General features: G+C 37.0%; 1 protein-coding gene across 5 annotated transcripts in view; it reads right to left on the reverse strand.

Moving 5' to 3' along the window:
• Positions 1-23224, reverse strand: part of srpk1b (SRSF protein kinase 1b) — a 57007-nt gene that overhangs the window by 21601 nt on the left and 12182 nt on the right. For 2 of the 5 annotated variants that reach the window (XM_052101010.1, XM_052101006.1), the window contains exon 1: positions 9826-9975. The exons of the other annotated variants lie outside the window; for them this stretch is intronic. In XM_052101010.1, coding sequence (XP_051956970.1) covers positions 9826-9944 — 119 coding nt within the window. In that variant the 5' untranslated portion in view covers positions 9945-9975. Of the gene's footprint in view, positions 1-9825; positions 9976-23224 lie in introns of those variants that run through there. 5 annotated transcript variants of the gene reach the window in all.

Genomic DNA, 23224 nt, shown 5'->3' on the forward strand with positions numbered 1-23224 from the left:
CCTGCAATTTATAAATTCGCCTCCCTGCCTAGTAGGTGGCGATATGCACAAAGCAAATCGCCAAAAACTAAAGAATGTGAATGTTAAAGTGGAGATTTATAGTGAAAAATTATTTGAATAATATTCTGTTTCTCACACACATCATATTGCTCCTGAAGATATGGCTTTAAGCACTGGAGTCTTATGCATTACTTTTATGCAGCCTTTATATGGTTTATGGACCTTCTAAGTTCTAGCCATCCTTCACTTGCTTTGTATGGACCTAAAGATTGTGAATGTAGCCATTTTGACTGTGATTCCTTTAAACATTGCTCTGTTTGGTTGGGCAGTCAGACATGTTAACTTCTGGCTCAACCAATGGTGCAAGTTCGGGGCTGGACAACCTGTTTTCTTCAAGGGAGAGCGGAAAGGGCACTGCAAAAAGGATTAGGGAAACCTGTTTGAAAACCATTATTTTTGCAAAATCCAATTGGTAATGGAAAAAAAAAAACTTGAAGGGATGGCTTTCATCAAAAATAAAAATTCTGTAATAATTTTCTCACCCTCATGTTGTTCCAAACCCATATGACTTTCTTTAAGGCAGAATTTTAGAGAGGGACTTGCAGCCTCATCACCATTCCCTTGCATGGCATAATTTTTTCCCCATACAATGATAGTGAATGGTGACTGAGGCCAACATTTTGCCTACCATCTCATTTTGTGTTCCACTGTAGAAAGTCTTATGGGTTTGGAACAACATGAGTGTGAGTTAATCACAACAGAATTAAAAATTTGGGTGATCTATCCCATTAACCTTCACTCATGCCACACTACACTGCCTGGCCAAAAGAAATTCACCATTTGGATTTAAACAAGCAGATACTTAAGAGCCTATGATTGGAGCATTATTGCAGTGTTTAATATGTTTCAGCTGGTAACAATTCTTTTAACCCTAACTGATGCGGTGTGTAGCTTCTCATTTCTTAAATGACCACAACGGAAGTCATAACCCACGGTCGTGGAAAAGATGTTACTGTGTTTCAGAAGGGGGAAATTACTGGCCTGCATCAAGAAAACAACTAAGGAGATTGCTGAAATCACTGGAATTGGGCTAAGAACTGTTCAACGCATTATCAAAACCTGGAAGGATAGTGGTGAACCATCAACTTCACGGAAGAATGTGGTCGGATTTTTTTTTTGGAATGATCATGATCTGAGATCACTAAATGCTTGAAGTCACATCACAAATTGACAGTGAACTCACAGCTATGTTTAATAGTGAAAGTAAACATTTCCACGTGCGCAATGCAACACAAATTTTCAGGATTGGGACTAAACAGCTGTGTGGCCACAAGAAAGCCACTTGCTAGCAAGGCTAATCAGAAAAAATTACTTAAAATTGCTATGGAGCATAAAGATTGGACTGTGGAGCAATGGAAAATGGTAATGTGGTCTGATGAGTCCAGATTTCCCCCCATTCCAAACAATGGGCATGTCAGGGTAAGAAGGGAAGCGCATGAAGCGATGCACTCGTCGTGCATAGTGCCCAAGGTACAAGCAGGCAGTGTTATGATCTGGGGTTGCTTTAATTGGTCATGTCTAGGCTCAGCAATGTTATGCAGCAATAAAATAAAGTTAGCTGACTACCTGAACATACTGAATGACCAGAATATCCCATCAAATTGATTTTTTCTTCCATGATGGCACAGGCATATTCCAGGATGACAATGCCAAGATTTGTCAGGCTAAAATTGTGAAAGAGTGGTTCAGGGAGCATGAGAAATAATTTTCACACATGAATTGGCCACCAGAGTCCTGACCTTAACCCCATTGGAAGTGTTTGGGATGTGCAGGAAGACTTTACGGAGTGGTTACATTTTACCATCATCAAAGATCACGGCCAAAAATGAATGCAAATCTGGATGGAAACAAATGTTGTGCCGTTGCATAAGGTTGTCGAAAAACATGCCACATCAAATGCATGCTGTAATCATATGGAGCCAGAAATATGCCAAAACAATTTGAATTGTGTAAATTTGAATTATAGACTTTTGAATTTGAATTATAAGTGTGATTTTTGCCAAATGTAATATTACGTTGTATTTTAAATAGGTTTGAATTATAATTTTTTTAAACTCCAATCCAGGACATTTCATATTTAACCAAATTGATTTAATTTTTTTAAATGGCACAATTTTATAAATATTTTCAAACAGCAAATTTTTGGTTCTGAATTCTTACACTGTAAATATCCCGTTTTAAAAAAATACAGCTTCAAGTTTAAGATGAAGAACAAATTCAGAACACCAAATTCAATATTCTACAATTCAAACCACAGAAATTCAGATCTACAGAAAAAGTCTCGGAAAATAGCTTGCCCAAGTCTCGGAAAAGTCGAACTGAGCATTTTGGCCAATTACAGCTCGAGGTGCAATAATTCTCTGGCACGAGCATAATTCTCTGGCACAAGTTCTTAAACTTGAATGATTTATATTTTTATGGTTAGCACATTCTCAGCACATGAGACATTTGTCTAAGTGTTCTCTGGTATTTGGAGTTTAAAAAAATTCAAATTCATACCATATTAAAATACAACGTAATATTACATTTGGCAAAAATCACACTTATAATTCAAAAGTCTATAATTAAAATTGTTTTGGCATATTTCTGGCTCCATATAATCAAAGCTAAATGGGGCCCAACGAAATATTCGAGTATGCAACTTCTTTATTGCCCAGATATTACAACACCCAAATCTGTTCTCCCCAAATATGCACTATGGTAATGTATTAAGAACAACCAGATGTAAAAAACATTGTGATGATTTATCTTTTTTCCTGAAAACTTTGGGAAGATGTGCAGTTCAGTATTAACAGAAGAGGACAGCACATTTTCTCTTTAGATTACAACACTCTGCTGTGGGAAGGATTGACAAAATGACAAAACTCTGCCTGATAAAATGTTGTGAAATCCAAGTCTGGAGAGATTGTGGGAGCTCCTACTTTCTACAGTTGCCAACTCAGACAGCACAAACCAGTCAACATACCAGAATTGCTAGCATTTCTGTTGTGTCAGTCTAATAGGTCAATAGCCCTTTTAATTCTATGTGGATAGGGTTTTGGTTATTTCATAATTTAACAGATGACTTACTCAAGGTCCTACTCAAGCTCTCTGCAACTCTCAAACAACCTTTGGGCTGCCAGCCCTGATCCTTAACGGGAAAAAAGGTTGGGAAAACTGCCTTAAAGTAATCCCACAGCACCATCAGTAAGGCTCAAGCACTTCTTCGACACAAAACCACAGATGTTTACCAGGGCTGGGCGATATGGCAAAAAATATTATCACGATATTCTTTTTCGTATCATTTGATATTTATCATGATATTCAATCACATTGCACATTTTTTTGAATTTCCCCAAAAAAAAAAAAAAAAAAATAAATAGTCTAAACAGTCTTTACAAACCGCATTTGGGGCCCAGACACAGCCAATGCAGTCGTGTCTGAGGTTTCTTCTATGAAAATATTACAATATTTTATAGTTTATATCAATTGAGTGTAGTTGGATATGAATGTTATAAGATGATCTGTTCATTTTGAATCATAATGAAGGTATAATATATATTATATATAATATAATATAAGATGTATTCATTTATCACACATGCATTTGCTGAACATGGATGCTCATGCACATGTCAGCATTATAGTTAATCAATCCAAAGTTATGCTCTGAAAACTCTCAATGATGAAGAACTGATGAAGGCACCCAGATGAATCACAAAACAACCCCATTGGGCAACTCTCTAACTTCTCTCTGATTAATTCTCATAGATTTCAAATCCTGATGGAACAGCTTTCTAAAAGTATCAATAAACAAGGTCAGTCACCAGCAGACCATTTATAACTTGGTAAAAGCCTCATTGAACTGCAGAGTCTCTTCATGATGGATGGTCATAGAGGTTGCAGAAATCTCTGCAGTGTCTGTGGTCTTGAATGTAGATTGCAAACCCCAAGCCATGTCAAGGTTTGTTCAGCCTGTGGCAGCTCCTGTTTGGATATTCAAGCAGCATATTTCCTATTCCTACAGTAGGCTTTGTACATATACATTTACAGTTTAGAAGTTTACATACCTTAGCCAAATACATTTAAACTCAGTTTTTCACAATTCCTGACATTTAATCATAGAAAACATTCCCTGTCTTAGGTCAGTTAGGATCACTACATTTTAAGAATGTAAAATGTCAGAATAATAATAGAAAGAATTACATATTTCAGCTTTTATTCATTTCATCACATTCCCAGTTGGACAGAAGTTTACATACACCTTGTTAGTATTTGGTAGCATTGCCTTTATTTTGTTTAACTTGGGTCAAATATTTTGGGTAGCCTTCCAAAAGCTTCTCACAATAAGTTTCTGGAATTTTGGCCCATTCCCTCAGACAGAACTGGTGTTACTGAGACAGGTTTGCAGGCCACCTTACTCACACGTGCTTTTTCAGTTAATACCACAAATGTTCTATTGGCTTAAAAGTCAGGGCTTTTAATGGTCACTCCAATACCTTGACTTTGTTGTCCTTAAGCTATTTTGCCACAACTTTGGGAGGTATGCTTGTGGTCAATGTCCATTTGGAAGACACATTTGCAACCAAGCTTTAACTTCCTGGCTGATGTCTTAAATGTTGCTAAAATATATCCATATAATTTTCCTTCCTCATGATGCCATCCATTTTGTGAAGTGCACCAGTCCCTCCTGCAGCAAAGCACCCCCACAACATGATGCTGCCATGCCTATGCTTTACGGTTGGGATGGTGTTCTTCGGCTTGCAAGCCTCACCATTTTTCCTCCCAATATAACGATGGTCATTATGGCCAAACAGTTCAATTTTTTGTTTCATCAGACCAGAGGACATTTCTCCAAATAGTAAGATCTTTGTCCTGATGTGCACTTGCAAACTGTTGTCTGGCTTTTTTATGGCAGTTTTGGGGCAGTGGCTTCTTCCTTGCTCAGCAGCCTTTCAGGTTATGTCGATATAGGACTTGTTTAACTGTGGATATAGATACTTGTCTACCTGTTTCCTCCAGCATCTTCACAAGGTCCTTTGCTGTTGTTCTGGGATTAATTTGCACTTTTTGCACCAAACTACGTTCATCTCTAGGAGACAGAATGCATATCTTCCTGAGCGGTATGATTTCTGAGGTTTTGGCTGATTTCTTTTGATTTTCCCATGATGTCAGGCAAAGATGCACTGAGTTTGAAGGTAGGCCTTAAAACACATCCACAAGTACACCTCCAGTTGACTCCAATTAGCCTATCAGAAGCTAATTGCCTAAAGGCTTGACCATTTTCTGGAATTTTCCAAGCTGCTATGTAAACTTCTGACCCACTGGAATTGTGATATATTAAACAATCTGTCTGTAAACAATTGTTGGAAATATTACTTGTGTCATGCACCAAGTAGATATCCTAAACGACTTGCCAAAACTATAGTTTGCTAATATGAAATCTGTGTTGTTGTTAAAAAATTAGACCCAAGTGTGTGTAAACTTCTGACTTCAACTGTACATATACTTTTGATTTGTATGTGTAAAATATACAATTTTTCTGTATGAATACCAGGGGCGGTACGAAGTGATCTTTGGAGGGCATTTTGGACTTTAGGGTGGGCCACCGTTTATTTATTTGTCAGACTTGTCTGCTTATCCATGTTCCCATAGACTTTGTCAGTTCGAACCAGTCTGGCCTTTCTCTATTAAACTCTCATCAACAGGGCGTTTCCATCCGCAGAATACAGGATGTTTTTTTTTGTTTGTTTTTGGCACCATTCTGAGTAAATGTTAGAGACTGTTGTGCGTGAAAATCCCAGGAGACCAGCAGTTACAGAAATAATCAAACCAGCCCATCTGGCACCAACAATCATTCATACGATTATCTAATCAGCCAATCGTGTGGCAGTTGTACATAAAATCATGCTGTTATGGGTCAGGAGCTTCAGTTAATGTACACAGCAACCATCAGAATGGGGAACAAATGTGATCTCAGTGATTTGGACCGTGGCATGATCATTGGTGCCAGATGGGCTGGTTTGAGTATTTCTGTTGAGTATTACTGCTGATCTCCTGGGAGATCCACAGGAATGTAATAATTTTCTAGAAATTACTCTGAATGGTGACAAAAACATCCAGTGAGTGGCAGTTCTGTGGACAGAAATGCCTTGTTGATAAGAGAGACCAACAGAGAATTTCCAGACTCGAATTGAAGTCTACGTTAACTCAGATAATCACTCTGTACAATTGTGGTTGGAAGAATAGAACCTCAGAATGCGATTCTGAGATGCAGATTGGGACGAAGGGGGACCTACACAATATTAGTCAGGTGTAGGGTTGCAGAGGTATACCGGTTTCACGGTATACCACGGTTTGAAAATTAACGGTTATCACTCCATGTACATTTGCTTATCTACGGTATTGAGGAAGAAATGCAACCGGTCAGAGATTCTCACATGCGCGTGCGCATCTCCTTTCCTTCTCGACTGTCTGTCAGACTCGTCAACTTGTGCCACAAACACACACATGCAGCAGATGTCAGAGTGAAGCGAGGGGGTCTGACTTGAGTGTGTGAGTTAAAGCAGTGTTTCTCAACTGGTATATTCGGACTGGGTTGCGGACAGCAGGGAAATATCAATGCCATGGTAACTTCTCCCATTGAAGAAATTTCGACGGCCGCCCAAGTGATCTACTATTTCGGACTGCTGATGCAGATTTAATGATAATCTCGCAAACAGCTAAAGACTACTCATCTGCACTTTCGCGAGTGAAACGAGCTCACGCTAATGATCTGCTCTTCTCTCTGGCGTGCGCGTTCAACAACTGGGCTTCCCTCGATAATGCGGAGCACAGACATCAAAACTGTGACCAATTTCAATTCTAGTTTAAAGTGTTATGTAGATTGTCAATTCAAACCTCTCAGACAGTAGCAGCCCTGACATGCCAAACAGCACTGTGAGCAACACTATGCAATGCGCCCAAAAAAATAAAAATATTACACACCATCACCTTTACAAATTTGTTTCAGGATTTTACATGAGTAATATATTATAATATAGTAATATATGTTATATTTTGACAAAATGTTATAGTTTAATATCAAATAATCTAAAAAGGTAGAATCTATTAGACCTCATTTTATATCAACAGTGGCAGTTGTAATTAAAGTTTCAAGATGTGTTTCAGCTAGTATTTATTTTTCATAAATACATTAATTTATTATTATTATTACTATTATTTAAGACTAGCACACTGACCTAACCATGGTAATGAGGAGCCTTTCCTTCTGTGTAATATGCATATAAATATTTAATATAAGGTAACAAATGGGATAATAATGGGCCCATATAAGTAAATATGCTCTTCAATTTTTAAAAGGGGGAGAGAAAACTTCCTGTAGATTTTGACATCAACAACAAAAATAATGTCACTTGATGCATGTCCTTGTACTGGAAAACCACAAACAAAACTATACAACATAAAAGGAAATGCAACCCAGGATACATTAAATACAGGTTATATTTAATCTATGACAGGTCGACACTTGATTTCCAATGTAAAATCTGCGTCCTGAAGCAAAACCAGTTGAGAAGCACTGAGTTAAAGGTACAGACAGGAGCAGTCTGGTCTCACTGTCACGCACCTACAGTATATGTTAACTGTTAATAATCATAGGACATTACCTCAAAAGCTCACACAGCTGATGTTATTTTTCATTTAGTAGTTAATTTAACATACTATGCTAACATGTAAACTTACATGCTTTAGTATTATAACATGTTATAGTTACATGCTATTTTTGATCATGTTTATAATTCTGTTTATTATAATTCTGTTAGCTTTCTTGTTTTTTCTATTTATTTATTTATTTTCAAAAGGGAGAACGTTTTTTTACACATACTTCAATAAAATAAATGGTTTCAAGTTTCAATTATAATAAAAGTGTTTGCTCAAAAATAAATAAATTAATAAAATAACCCTTCTGTTTTCACTAATAATAGTAATTGTGTAATACCGTGATACGGTGATATTTTCCGAGACTGTTATCATACCGTGAAAATCTCATACCGTTGCAACCCTAGTCAGGTGGTTTTAATGTTATGGCTGATTGGTGTATATATACTGTATATGACCTGTTATCTGACTGGCTGGCTTTATGAAATTTTGGGCATTTAGAGTGCAGAGAATTTTATTATTCTTCAAGGAAACAATGTTGTGTTTTATAAGGTATCAGGCTGGTAACAGTTCCATAGAAGAACCAGTCAAAAGTTTGCAAGATTTCTCGTACACAATTTTTTAATCTGTTTTAAATACTATAAAATAAGGCTTCTCGTGATCGATGAACAGAAAGGTTGCAGAAAAGACTCTTCCTTATCATGCCATCCAGACTATGAATCGCATTTCCATAATTCCCTCTAATATTTTACATTATTTTTCAGTGAAGGAGGATTCTAATAAAAGCATCAATCCATAGCATCCAGCCTGGTCTATTAACTAAACCAGAAATTCCCCTCCCCAAACCCTTGACGCAAGACATCATTTAAAACATTCAGCGAGAGAAAACAAGGGGGATGTGTGCATCTGTGCATGAGTGTAAATCTGCATGAGCGTTGTGAGTAGGGAGAAAAATTTGGCACACAGAGGGTTAAATTCAATCTTAATACAGAGCTTAGCCTTTAGAACTTCTTCAACCCACACAAACCAACCACAACACGGCTGACATTCTCTTCACTCTTGTGTCAGAGTACTCACGCATGCATCAAAACAATGTCCTCTTCCAGTAACACCAAGAAATGTGTGAAAATCAAATGCAAATGCAAAATTTCACTGGCATGCAGACAGCAATGCGGAGTAAGGTTGTTTACATCGATTTCATTTAGTACCTATTTCATTAACTGTGTGGCCTCTCCCACCTGTGGTTTGGATAACAATGTCCTGATGGCATGGAGGTTGTGCATGTGCACAGTAGAGGAACTAGCCACCTTCAAACACTACCATTGCAGAGGCTTTCAATTAAAGTGCAGAAGAACTACACGCTAACCAATCCAGCACTGATTAAATTGTGCTTGTGAGGAAAAGCCCATCTTGACCGCTTACAAACCTAGATGAAGGGAAAGGTGCAAAAAAGGGGCTGAGTGCCGTCAACATCTCAGGGCTCCCACCCAGAAGCCTGCAGCACTGCATGCATTCAACACATCTTGCTCTCTTTCATCGCCCCTTATAATTTAAGCTTTGGAAAAGGCTGTTATTAATCTGAAAACTTCAACTAGAATGTCTCCTCTCAACTGCACTAAGATTTACGTCAACATTTAAATTTGTGCATTTTGCAGATGCTTTTATCCAAAGCAACTTGAGTGTATTCAAGGTAGGCAAGACATTTTAATCAGTATGTTTGCTTAAAAACTAAACAATGACCTTGGTGTTGCTGGCATGAGATGGGTTTGATCAGCTCAGTGAGTTGCATGCATACCTGCAACACTGATATTTGCACAATAAATCTAACACTATGGGTGCAATGGCTCAAATTTGGTTTGCATTCTGTAAATATATTGTACGTCGCTTTCAGGGTGCACCGATTAGGGAACACTAACGTAGTTTATAAACCAGAGTTGCAAAAAAAAAAAAAAAAAAAGAGAGAGAGAGAGAGAACAAAAAGAAAATACAACAAATCTGATCTACATGAACAAGTTCAACCTAACGATCATACCCAAATCAATCTCTTCTCATGGCATGGCACATGCTTATAAACACACAGCAAAGATATACAATGCACACACACAGTGGTATAAGTTTGTCTCTTACCTACAGGATGCTCGGATGCCCATGAGAGACAGTGCTAATGAAGGCAACAGGGGCTGGCAGGCCAGAGACAGAGCCATGTACCAGAGGCACAGGAAGGCCACATCAGTGCGCACACACATGCACACCGATGCTGAATGCTGAGAAGCTGGAGCGGTCCACTCACTCACTCACTCTCTCTGTGTCTCTCTCCCTCTGCTGCCGTCAGCAACAACAGCCCGCCCTTTTCCTCAGAGCCAAGCGCTCCGATTGGCTAGGGAAAGCCAACACTGCATTGCAGGTGAAAAACACTGCCGCCTCCTCATTTCACCATCACACTACATTCTGCCGCCACACTCTCTCGAATCCCATCCACTATTCCTTTCTCTAATTACAAAAGGAAAAGGCAGCCAGTTCACAAGGCAAGTTGACGCTGTCTTGCTCATCAGATCTGTGTTTCTGCACTCAAATCAAGCATCTTTTCAACCTTATTAGTGATGGCAGGTAAGCAGCACGGAGTCACGGCAAGGAGAGTCTGTGTAAGAGAGTACTCAGCTAAATCAATTACTCTTATCTCTAACATCCCTCTAAGACAAACATTGCTACATAAGAGCTACAGTTGAAATCAGAAGTTTATATACACTTAGGTTGAAGTAATTAAAACTAATTTTTAACAAAACTAAGTTGTGAAAAGTGCAAATCAATCCAAGATTCTGGAGGAAACAGATAGACAAGTATCTATATCCACAGTAAAAATGAGTCCTATATTGACGTAACCTGAAAGGCTGCTCAGCAAGGAAGAAGCCAATGCTCAATAAAAAAGCCAGACTACAGTTCAAGTGCACATGGGGACAAAGATTTAACTTTGAGAAATGTCCTCTTGTCTGATGAAACAAAAATGTAACCATTGTTATGTTTGGAGGAAAAAGGTTAAGGCTTGACAGCCAAAGATCACCATCCCAACCGTGAAGCATGGGGGTGGCAGCATCATTTTGTGGGGGTGCTTTGCTGCAGGAGGGACTGGTGCGCTTCACAAAATAGATTGCATCATAAGGAAGGAAAATTGTGTGGATATATTGAAGCAACATCAAGACATCAGCCAGGAAGTTAAAGCTTGGTCGCAAATGGGTCTTCCAAATGGACAATGACCACAAGCATACCTCCAAAGTTGTTGCAAAATGGCTTAAGGACAACAAAGTCAAGGTATTGAGCGGCCATCACAAAGCCCTGACCTCAATCCACTAGAAAATGTGTGGGCAGAACTCAAAAGGTGTGTGCAAGCAAGCAGACCTACAAACCTGATTCAGTTACACCAGTTCTGTCTATTGGAATGGGCCAAAATTCCAGCAACTTATTGTGAGAAGCTTGTGGAAGGCTATCCAAAACGTTTGACTTAAGTTAACAATTTAAAGGCAATGCTGCTAAATACTAACAAGGTGTCTGTAAACTTCTGACCAAATAGGAATGTGATGAAACAAATAAAATCTGAAATAAATCATTCTTTCTACTATAATTCAAATAATAAATTAAAAGTATTGATCCTAACTGACACAAGACAGGGAATGTTTTCCACGATTAAATGTCAGCAATTGTGAAAACTGAGTTTAAATATATTTGGCTAAATTATACGCAAACTTTTGACATCAACTGTACTTGACTGAGCAAAATCTAAAATGAAAGCACTCAATTTGACATGTCAGTGGTTTTACACTCTCTCCTGAAACTTGAGCACAAACAGCTTTCAGAAGAGGGAATAAACTTGAGGGAAGCTCAAGAATAATTAAGCTGAAATATAAGGAGACTCAAGGTCGAGTTGAAGCAGAAGAGTGTGAATTTTTTAGTGTTCAAGTACCTGCTCCTATTCCAGCTTCATATGCAGAGACAACTTTAAAGGTGCAATATGAAACACTTTTCATGTACTATTCACCAATGTGCGAACGGCTTGTAACGCAACTTAAAACAAAGAGCCCTTCCCGGACTTCCTAAGTTACCTATTAAAGCCTGTAGACTGATTTTCACGTGAAGAGAGCAGGTCGCTTTTGCCGGGAAAATCCAAAGGATGTGATGTTTATGCGTGCTCCCAAGAGCCTTGCCTTAGTGCTTCTCTTCCGCTATTCAACAGCGACAATGGTCTACAACACTAGGTAATGTTATTTTTGAGATGGAATCCAGCAAACTGCTGGCTCCCAGCACAACACTGACTCCTACACAGACTCTGAGCAAAAATGTATTTACTGAATCCCGTCTTGCTAAGCGGGAACATGATCGTGGTCGAGCGAAAACTAGAGTGAACATAGTCAGGGAATCTGATTCCTGGAGGGATCTTCTTTCGGTTTTGGGGATCAAAACAGACCCTGACTTGGTATTCTTCTTATTGGACAAGTAAGCTGACATAATTGCAAAACATGTGAAACATAGTGCCACAAGTAATTTTAGCTAACTTGATCATGCCTGCTAACGCTGACGAATTGCAAGCTACCTTGCTTCATAACTTCGTAACAATCTTCTCTTTACACTACAAGTCAGGTATGCTGATTCACAGTAACTGACAGCAATGTTAATCTGTAATTATTCAGCAAGGTAAATTACAATAGCACATGAAATGAATGCTAGACAATATTCAACATAATTCAAAAAGACCCATTCATTAGTGTAACATAACTTGGTAATACAGAAAATATATACATTCTATTATTATAAAACAATAGTGCATCAATATATCAAAATGTTAGTTGTGATGGAATCACATCAATACTAAACTGTGTCAACATAGTTATAATGAACGGTCTATTTTATAAACAGATACCGTCATCATCAACCAAATTTAGATAACAGCTATTGATAAAGCTGGCTAGCTAGCTAACGCCAACATATGCTATAGTATAAATGCAGTAAATGTATCATGCAAAGAAAAGTGATTACTTCAAACTACAGTTTTGCATAGTCAGACCTATATCCACACTTCGTTTTAGCCCTGTTCCAGCACTGGAGAGTCAAATATAACATACAATCTCAAAGTTTGTAGTAAAACAATCTTAACTGTGTAATTTTAATTATGCTACCTCATCTGTCAGCATGATGTCGGTGAATCACATTCAGTCTCCTTGTACGTTACGTCATTGTTTTGGTCGATGCTTGCTCTCGTCCCAATGGGGTGTGTGCACGAGCAACAGGTAGTTGGCTGCTGTTCACTTAATGGTCACAGGTATCATCATTACAAGGGTTTCTGAATCTTACATATTGCACCTTTAAAGGGATAGTTCACCAAAAAAATTTATTCTCACATTTAATTACTCACCCTAATTTTTTACTTCCTTTCTTTGGCAGAACACAAACTAAGATTTTTAGAAGAATATATCAGATCTGTTGGTCTTAATAATGCAATTGAATGGTGACCAGACCATTGAAGCTCCAAAAATCACAAAGGCAAAATTAATTCATAAGACTAGGCATGGAACGATACACAAATTTCAAGATACAATGCATAGCCTCACAATACAATACAATGCGACACGAGCACCAACAAATGTTTTATCTTATTCAAGGATTTGACATAAATGTCTTTTAAATCATAAATGCCACAAAAGTGTCTGCCAGTGGGAACAAAAAAAACAGACCTCTAGGTAACAACAGCACTGCATGTTTTTCTTGAGAAAATAAGTTTGTCTACTGTACATTTATATTTGTATAGCACTTTTCACAATACACATAGTTTCAGTACTTAGCAATTTTATAGGAAATCATGCCTTGTTGTCTGAAAGCCCCCTGTGAACAAGCTGAAGTGACTGTAGCAAGGAAAAAACATCCTTCAATGTTATTTAGAGGTGGGGGAAAAAAAAAAAAAAACTTGAACCTAACCTCTGGTTTTATGATATATGTACATAATCCCATATTATTTAGTGCCTTGAGCAAAAACCGATCGGTACATGTAATTTTTATATGCCCTCTTCCCCATTTCATTTTGCATGTAAACTTTACCGCCGTTACTACCGGCTTATAACATGTGCGCAAGTGTTGTTCGCAAAGCGGTTTATAATTTGAAGTCAAAAGCAGATAATTAGAAGTCTCGTGTAATCGCAGGTTTCCTATGTTGTTGGTTTTTTGAATAAGCTGTTTTTTGATAGTTATGACTCATAACTTATGAGTGTCTTGTTGTGCGCATCATGCTCCATGTCGGCTGTTAAAATTACTGCTGCCGTTTCTGCCTTACAAATCCACCGATTTGAGCAGTGATGACAGCGTAAATAAAATGACATGTTGGATGTAGCACCAGAAGATGACACCATTGTATGGAAAATTCGACAAGCTGTACCGCTACAGTACAATCTTCTTGCTTTTTGCATCGATCTTCTTGCTTATGTACTGAAAGTTTGTTGCTCTGTTTTCTTGTGAGTGCTCTGCGCCGCCTTTACGGGGAGGAGACCGTTCCGCAGCTCTCAATATTGTGCTGCTTGGTTTATAATTTTTCGAACACTATAATTCGTTCGTTTATATATCGTACAATACACATGGTATTGTATATTGCGCATCATATTGTAAGATACAATATATTTTTTTACATCCCTGAATATGTCTCCAGTGGTTATATCCATATCTACAGAAGCGATATGATAGGTGTGTGTGAGAAACATAAATATTTAAGTCCTTTTTTTACTATAAATATCCACTTACACTTTTACATCCGAGTCACATGTGGTGCATGTTTAGTTTCACTTTCACATTTGAAGGTGGAGATTTGGAGGAAAAAAAAAACTTAAATATTGTTCCGTTTCTCACCCAGACCAATTATATGGCTTCTGAAGATATGGACTTAAATGCTGGAGTCATATTGATTATTTTTTCCTTTATGTGATTTCTGGGGATACAAATATCTGATCACCATTCATTTGCATTGTAAGGACCAACAGAGCTGAGATTTCTTTCTAAAAACCTATGTTTGTGTACAGCAGAAGAAAGTGTTACACATTTGGGATGGCATTAGGGTGAGTAAATGATAAGAGAATTTTCATTATTGTGTGATCTATCCCTTTAACAATTCATGGAAACTTGCAGCAGTGAACTCTTGTTCATACACACAAACACACATACAAAAGGAGATAACAGCAAGAGGGAAATTTCTGGAACAACCCACATGCTTACCAATGCTACAAAAAGAAAAAAAAAAGAAAAAGACAAAGAAGTCTCTAATAAACAAAGTAAAATGTGTGTTAAATGTCAAATGTTTTGTAATTAAATGGGAAAGTGGTGATATTAAACTACTAAACCACCAATCTTCCCTGCATGTCAACATCACTTATGAACATATGGATTTAACCACTGGAGTAGTATACATTACTTTGACCAATGGAAGACGAGGAAGCATAATTTTTCAATTTTGTTTGGTGATGCTAGTGGTGCAGAAATTAAACACTTCACCTTCAAGAAAATATGTTATATGTTTGTAGTAATTTAGCACCAGCATTTCAGTGTAAAAGTGTTATCGCCATATGAAGAGGTCTAGACTGGTACTAAACTAGAGAGCATGATATACTTTCTCTCTCCACTTATTAATTTGAAACAAAGTTGTCAAGGGCTTTCTAGAAAATGGAGATATGTGGGAGAATGCAGCTAAAGAGAAACAGAAGAGTCGAAATGAGAAGGAAAAAATCCTGGACTCTAAATTAATCACAAATCACTTGAGACACAACCTCAGACTGATCTGAAGCTATTAGTTACAAACAAGAGATGAGAAAGAGGAAAATGCCTCATGCAAACACACAAACAAAAAAGGCAGAAAAAACTTAACAGCATGTTTTACCCTTTAATAAAATATGCCCCTAGTCCTACAGTAAAATACCAAGCATTCAATGGTCTACCAGTTTCTTAGCAACCATGAAAAATTTGGCAATAGTAGACTGAAAACACAAGACTAGAAAACACTTAACCACATGTCTTGCATAATTTATTATTATGTAATTAATAAGCCTTTCATACTGTTGATTTATGAATTTATGAATTTTTATAAGCATTTGCATGTTTAATACTTCAGGAAGTGTTTGCTCCCTTGAATTTCACATTTTGTTCCCGTTACATCAAAATCGTACAATTTGAGCAGGAAAACATGTCAATCAAACAACATATTTATAAAGCAAAAGCTTCAATTACTTCAAAATCAAAGCATAAGACCAACATTTCTTACTTCAAATAGTGGCAAAATGGAACTGTGGCCTAGTGGTTAGTTTAGAAGCTCTGATACATTGAGCAGTGTTGCTGCTCAGTAGGGTTGTGCACAATTCAGAATTTGATTCCTTTCAACTCGTGAGTTGAAATTTTAATGAAATTGTCCACAATTGTCCACAGGGCATGGATTTGAATTGGAATTATGTTTACCAAATTTTTTAGACAAAATATTTCTCTAAACTAAAATTAACACAGCAAATGAAACAGATTTTAATTTTGTTGAAAATAATATTGTAATGCTGGATTTAGTTTGTGCTAAACATCTCAATTTGCCAAGTTTGCTTTCAGACCCAAAAGCCCAACTATTCTAGCTGTTCTTATTCTCATGAGAAACATTTCTCTTCCAAAATGTTTCTGGTTGTCACATTACATCTGGCAAATTCAATGTATAACATTGAGGTGAAGTGTCTACCCCTTTACTACATTACTACGTGAAAATGCTAATGATGCGTTTTTTGTCACTCTAAATGTTTGGTTTTTTCAAGGTAAATTGGACCCTCAGATCACATTCAGACAGCTATGACACACTGCACTTGTTCATAATATAAGCATTTAATTGTTATGTGCATAATTCACCTTCATTTTTAGGTTTCAAATTGTTAATAATTTGTGTTAAAATGTGTATTTAATATGAAATTTCCAACAGTGACAGCTCGTTTTATTACACATGCAAGTTCAACATTGAAGAATATTTATTTTTTTAAATTAAAGTTTTCAACATAAATTTTTAAGAGGCTTAAATGTGATTAAAATAGTTATAAACAGAATATAAATTAAAACATACACTTTCACGTGTGTGAGTGTATATAAACATGGTTGCACCCCTCCCCACGTCCCAGTTTAAAGCTTAAAAGAATCTGCTTACATTAACTATAATGTGATGGGTGAATGACATGAGAAGATGGTCAGAGGTGTTGAACAGAGATACATTTAATGACTTTGTGTTGTATCTTGGAGTTTAATTAGCACTGAGGCACATCAGTACATCCACAGCTTGAAGGTAGGATCTTGTGCATTTATAAATGAAGCTACACTTGTTTTAAAATCTCCCCACTCTGCTTCAACTTATGACATCCCCTGAACAATTTAAAATACTCATAATAGCGTTTGACAACACTATATCCTGTAAATCCACTTCGCTAGCTAATTACACTTTGACAGCAACACCACAGATATATCTATATTAGAACTGATAGAACAGAAGTTCCGAGACAAAATTTTCAAGATGGCTACATGCTAGTTCCTCTGGTGCATAAGGTGAATACAACAGATAGTTACGGTCCTGAATGCTAATTAGCCAATACCGAATCCTACCCGTGCAAAAACACACAATATATAAACAGCCATGACATGAAACATCTGTTAATCTCACCTAATTACTGTTACACCCATTGAGGCCAACTATTAACATTTTAAAAGCCTATTGAATGTCTGGGAATATATATTTTAACAGAAGAACAGCAGTGCATCATGCCTAAAGGAGCGGTCCGGTCATGGAGCACAAACTGTTACTTCATAAACATGTGGAAAAAACAAGCACAAGAAAATATTTTGTTTTCTGGTGCATATTAAAGCTCAAGTTCGGTGAACTAAAAAAAAAAAAAATCTGATTCGTATCAACCTTATTTGAATGGGCTATATTCAACCATGTATAACAGCCACATTCCGTTAGTGCTCCACGATTAATCATATCGCAATGTCAGCCTGTGCGATTATATGACGGCAAATGCTGCGATTTTATTAAATAAGTGCATGTGATGTGTGGACGTGACAGCCCATTCTCTCTGAGAGCTGTTTGCCCATTTTCTACATTGCTAATAAAGATGACCAGTCAGTCTCAGTTTAGGGAGTGGCACGTGTAGTCATGTCAGGTGAGTTTCCGGTGTTCAGCGTGGAAATCAGGTGAAGATGGATGCCGAGCAGACCGTCACTGAACTGGTGGCCAGACAAAAATAACACAGATCATAGCTTGGCGATATGTATTTATTTAATCAAAAATTAAAGTTAATATATAGTCATTAATTGACTAAATGGGGCCCAGGTCAGGAAGCAGACAAACTGGTTAATCCGAATGTCTGCTAGCTGCCTTGAGACGTCACACAGGTCACATAAACTACAACACATAGAGACTGTATCACCTATATATCTCATAGAGACTGTGTCTGTTCTACGAACTACGAAACACAATACCCTCACTAAATAATTTAGAAAAAATTTGATTAAGGTCAAACTTGAACAAAACAAACAAATTAAAAATGTACATCATATAAAAATAGGGCTACTAAACATTAGATCTCTTTCTACCAAAGCACTAATTGTCAATGAAATGATTACAGATCATAGATTGGATGCGCTCTGTTTGACTGAAACCTGGCTTAAACTGGATGAATATATTAGTTTAAATGAATCTACTCCCCCAGGTTATTGTTATAAACATGAGCCTCGTCTGAAGGGTCGAGGAGGAGGTGTTGCTATAATTTACAGTGAAGTTTTTGGTGTTACTCAGAGGACAGGATATAAATGTAAGTCTTTTGAACTAATAATGCTTAAGGTGACACCGTCAAATACAAACATAAATAAAAATACTCTGTCGTCCTTTACCCTTGCTACAGTGTATAGATCACCCGGGCCTTATTCAGATTTCCTTAGTGAATTTGCTAATTTTTTATCAGATCTTGTAGTTACTGTAGATAGAGCCTTAATTGTTGGTGACTTCAACATTCACATAGATAATGAAAATGATACATTGGGATTAGCATTTATCGATATTCTCAACTCTCTTGGGAGTCAGACAAAACGTAACAGGACCAACTCATCGCCATAATCATACGCTAGATTTAATTCTTTCATATGGAGTTGATGTTGATAATATAGAAATTCTGCAGCAGAGCGATGACATCTCGGATCATTACCTCGTCTCTTGCATGCTGCAATCAGCTAATGTTACTCAATCTACACCACGCTATCGTTCAGGTAGAACTATTCTTTCGACCACTAAAGATAGCTTCACTAATACTCTTCCAGATCCATCTCATATACTCAATAAACCCCAAAGCCCAGAAGAACTTGATGAAATAACAAAAAATTTTAATGCAGTCTTCTCTAGCACCCTTATTGTTGTCGCCCCACTTCGATTAAAGAAAATTAAAGAAATAAGCCCTGCACCATGGTACAATGATCACACTCATGCTCTCAAGAGAGCAGCTCGGAAAATGGAGCGCATGTGGAAAAATACAAAATTAGAAATATTTCAGGGTGCATGGAAGGATAGTGTCTGTAGCTACAAACACGCACTCAAAGCTGCCAGGTCAGCATATTTTAGTAAACTCATAGAAAATAACCACAACAATCCTAGATGTTTATTCAGTACTGTGGCTAAATTGGTTAGGAATAAAGCCTCAACCGAACCAGATATTACGTCACAGCTCAAGAGTAATGACTTCATGAATTTCTTCACAGATAAAATTGAAATAATCAGAAATAAAATTGGAATTATGCAATCATCTGTCATAGCACCTCAGAAAACAGTGTCGAATAATTTCCCTCATGTGCAACTTCAATCCTTCGCTATCATAGGTCATGAAGAGCTAACAAAACTTATCGAAACATCAAAAGCCACAACTTGTTTGTTAGATCCTATACCAACTAAGCTCTTAAAAGAGGTATCTCCTGTAATATCAGAACCTCTTCTTAATATCATTAACTCCTCGCTATGCTTAGGACATGTCCCAAGAAACTTTAAAATGGCAATTATCAAACCGCTAATTATGAAGCCACAACTTGATCCTGGAGAACTTGCTAATTACAGACAGATTTCAAATCTCCCGTTTATGTCAAAAATACTAGAAAAGGTAGTATCCTCCCAAATATGTTCATTTCTACAGAGAAATAGTATATATGTAGAATTTCAATCAGGATTTAGGCCTCATCACAGTACAGAGACTGCACTTATCAGAGTTACAAATGACTTGCTCTTATCATCTGATCGCGGCTGCATTTCTCTTCTAGTGCTTTTAGATCTTAGTGCTGCATTCGACATGATAGATCACGACATTCTCTTGAATAGGCTAGAGAATTATGTTGGAATTTATGGAGTGGCATTAGCATGGTTTAGGTCATATTTAGCAGACCGCTACCACTTTGTCTATGTAAATGAGGAATTGTCAAACCAAACAAAAGTAAAATATGGAGTGCCACAGGGATCAGTTTTATTGGACCAAAAAACTCTAAAAATAAGCCACTAAAATATAATTTGACTCTAGATGGATGTACTGTTACATCATCTTCAACAGCGAAGAACTTAGGTGTTATATTTGATACCAATCTGTCCTTTGAAAATCAAATTACAAATGTTTGTAGAACAGCATTCATCCACCTAAGAAATATTGCTAAATTAAGGCATATGCTATCGGTTGCTGATGCCGAAAGACTAATTCATGCGTTCATGACCTCAAGACTAGATTATTGTAATGCATTACTGGGAGGATGTCCAGCAAGATCAATAAATAAACTTCAATTGGTTCAAATTGCAGCAGCCAGAGTGCTGACGAGAACCAAGAAATATGATCATATTAGCCCCATTTTATCATCGTTACATTGGTTACCTGTTAAATTCCCTATTGATTTTAAAATTCTGTTAACTACGTACAAAGCTTTGAATGGTCTAGCTCCGCAGTACTTAAGTGATCTTCTACCACGCTATATTCCAACATGTTCATTAAGATCGCAAAATTCTGGCCTATTAATAGTTCCTAGAATATCAAAATCCACTAAAGGAGGAAGATCCTTTTCATATTTGGCTCCTAAACTATGGAATAGTCTCCCAAACCCTGTTCGAGATGCAGACACACTCTCTCAGTTTAAGTCTAGACTAAAGACTCATCTATTTAGCCAGGCATACACCTAATTTATCCTCCAACCCACAATTAGGCTGCTTTAGTTGGGTCTGCCGGAACCAGAAACCAGAAATATTGAGCATGATCTCTAACTCTGCAATAAATTTAATGGCATCTATGCTTACATCTTTTTATTTGTTTCCCTGTATCAACCTCAGGACTCCTATCCTGAGGTCACCAAAACCGGCTGGATCCAGCGCCATTCCTGCTTCATGTTGGACTCCACTGCTACATGTCGCAGAATGATGATGACTAAATGCAGCCGGTGCCAGCCAAACATCACTTTAATCTATTATGACGGACTTCAGAGGATGAAATGATGCCAACTCCAACCTGCATCACCTCGGTCTATTGATGGACTACGATCTTGAAATGGAATGCATAGACTTCATCAGCCAATTAACAAGGACAATTGCATCTATGTGAACTTCTGCAATTAATCAAGATGGACTTCAAAGACTTTGGTCATTAATCTTACAGTTCAAACACAATCGACGTTTAATCACTGACCCTTAACACTTAGTTTAATAATTTTAAACCATGATTTTACCTATACATAATTAATATTTACATTACATTCATAATGTTAGCCAGAGGGGAACTGGCCCCCACAGTGAGTCTGGTTCTCCCAAGGTTATTTTTCTCCATTAATCTACATCTTATGGAGTTTTGTGTTCCTTGCCACAGTCGCCTACAGCTTGCTCACTGGGATTATTAATACAATTATCATTTAATTATTTTTAAACACTATTAAAAATCGTATTTTATCTAAATTACACAATGATGATTAATCGACTTTATAGACATTACAGTTTTATCGTCTGTTAATGCTGATATTCTGTAAAGCTGCTTTGAAACGATGTGTGTTGTGAAAGGCGCTATACAAATAAAATTGAATTGAATTGAATACGGGAGCGTGACATGTAAATAAGCACAAACTCCAAAATTGTCATTCTCTGTGCAGTCAGAGCTGCTTCAACAAGTCGCGGAAGAGACCAAATCTGAGCGGGAGTCGAGACGGGAGAGATATAAGTTCCGCTGGGTGATGCGCACTCTAACACCGATACGCTCGTCTCTCACGCCCGCTGTCTGCAGCTTGGAACGTGTAGCATCATTGATGAGATCATCATGATAAGATCAATCTTATGTAAAATATAACATTAAAATTACAACAACAATAAAATGTGTGTGAAATATATATATATATATATATATATATACACATACATACATACACAGACACACACACCAAGTTTTAGTGGTTTGATTGAGTGAACCACACTTTTATATCCAGTTTCCTTTTCAAAAGATTTTCTACAAAATACATGTTACATCCTGCTTAAATGTTCCTGTTTGTTTGGACAATCTTATTTTCGTGAAAATGTGTATGTTCTGATTTATTGTTCCAATTTATTTAGGTGTAATATTGAGAAAATAACAAGTTTGCAGTAATGCAAAGATATTATTTAATTTTGTAAAAATATTTTCATTTGAAAACACTGCATTTATAGTTGTTGTTGTTGCTAGTTTGTATGTTTGAGTTGAGAAATACACATTTCAGCATTATCAGTATCTATCAGTATCTAATCTATTTGTACATTTTCCTTGATAACCAAGCAAGTTGACTCATGATACCATTTGTTTATTATATCGCAAATTGCAATATTAACCTCAATAATTGCAATGTGACATTTTCCCCAAATTGTGCAGCCCTAGCTGCAATTTAATGATAAATATATTGTTTGCATGCAGGGCCGCATTAACGCACAGTCTTATACGGGCTGAAGCCCAGAGGCCTACAACTCCAATGGGGCCCAGCAGGAGGAGCGTGCTTAAACACTTTGGTGGGACACGCGGTTGTTGAAATGGCGACAGTGCGCAACCGTTAAAGGCATCTCTGTAGTGCTTGTTCAATGCCTTGTGCGGTTTAATAATCACGGAACCATGTAATGATCAGCTTTTTTCCAGATTGTGAAGCTAGCGTCATAACACACACACACTTCAAAATAAAGGTTCAGCCAAAATAAAAGCTAAATATAAATGGAAAAAAAAGTGTGACAGAAATAGATCACTACTGTATAGTTATGTAAAATTCACTTTAATACTAGAATATGACAGAGGAATAAATCAATTGTAATTATACTTAAGCAATATCTCTGTAATGCAGCATTTCATTTGACTAAAAACAAATTCCAATGTTCTGTTTTGATTTGTGCTGAGGTTCTGTATAAAAGCACTTAATTTGAAAATAATAATACAATATTATATATATATATATATATATTATTTTTTTTTGGTTAAGAAAACAT

Source organism: Xyrauchen texanus, chromosome 32 (assembly GCF_025860055.1).
Source record: "Xyrauchen texanus isolate HMW12.3.18 chromosome 32, RBS_HiC_50CHRs, whole genome shotgun sequence".
Classification (NCBI taxonomy): domain Eukaryota; kingdom Metazoa; phylum Chordata; class Actinopteri; order Cypriniformes; family Catostomidae; genus Xyrauchen; species Xyrauchen texanus.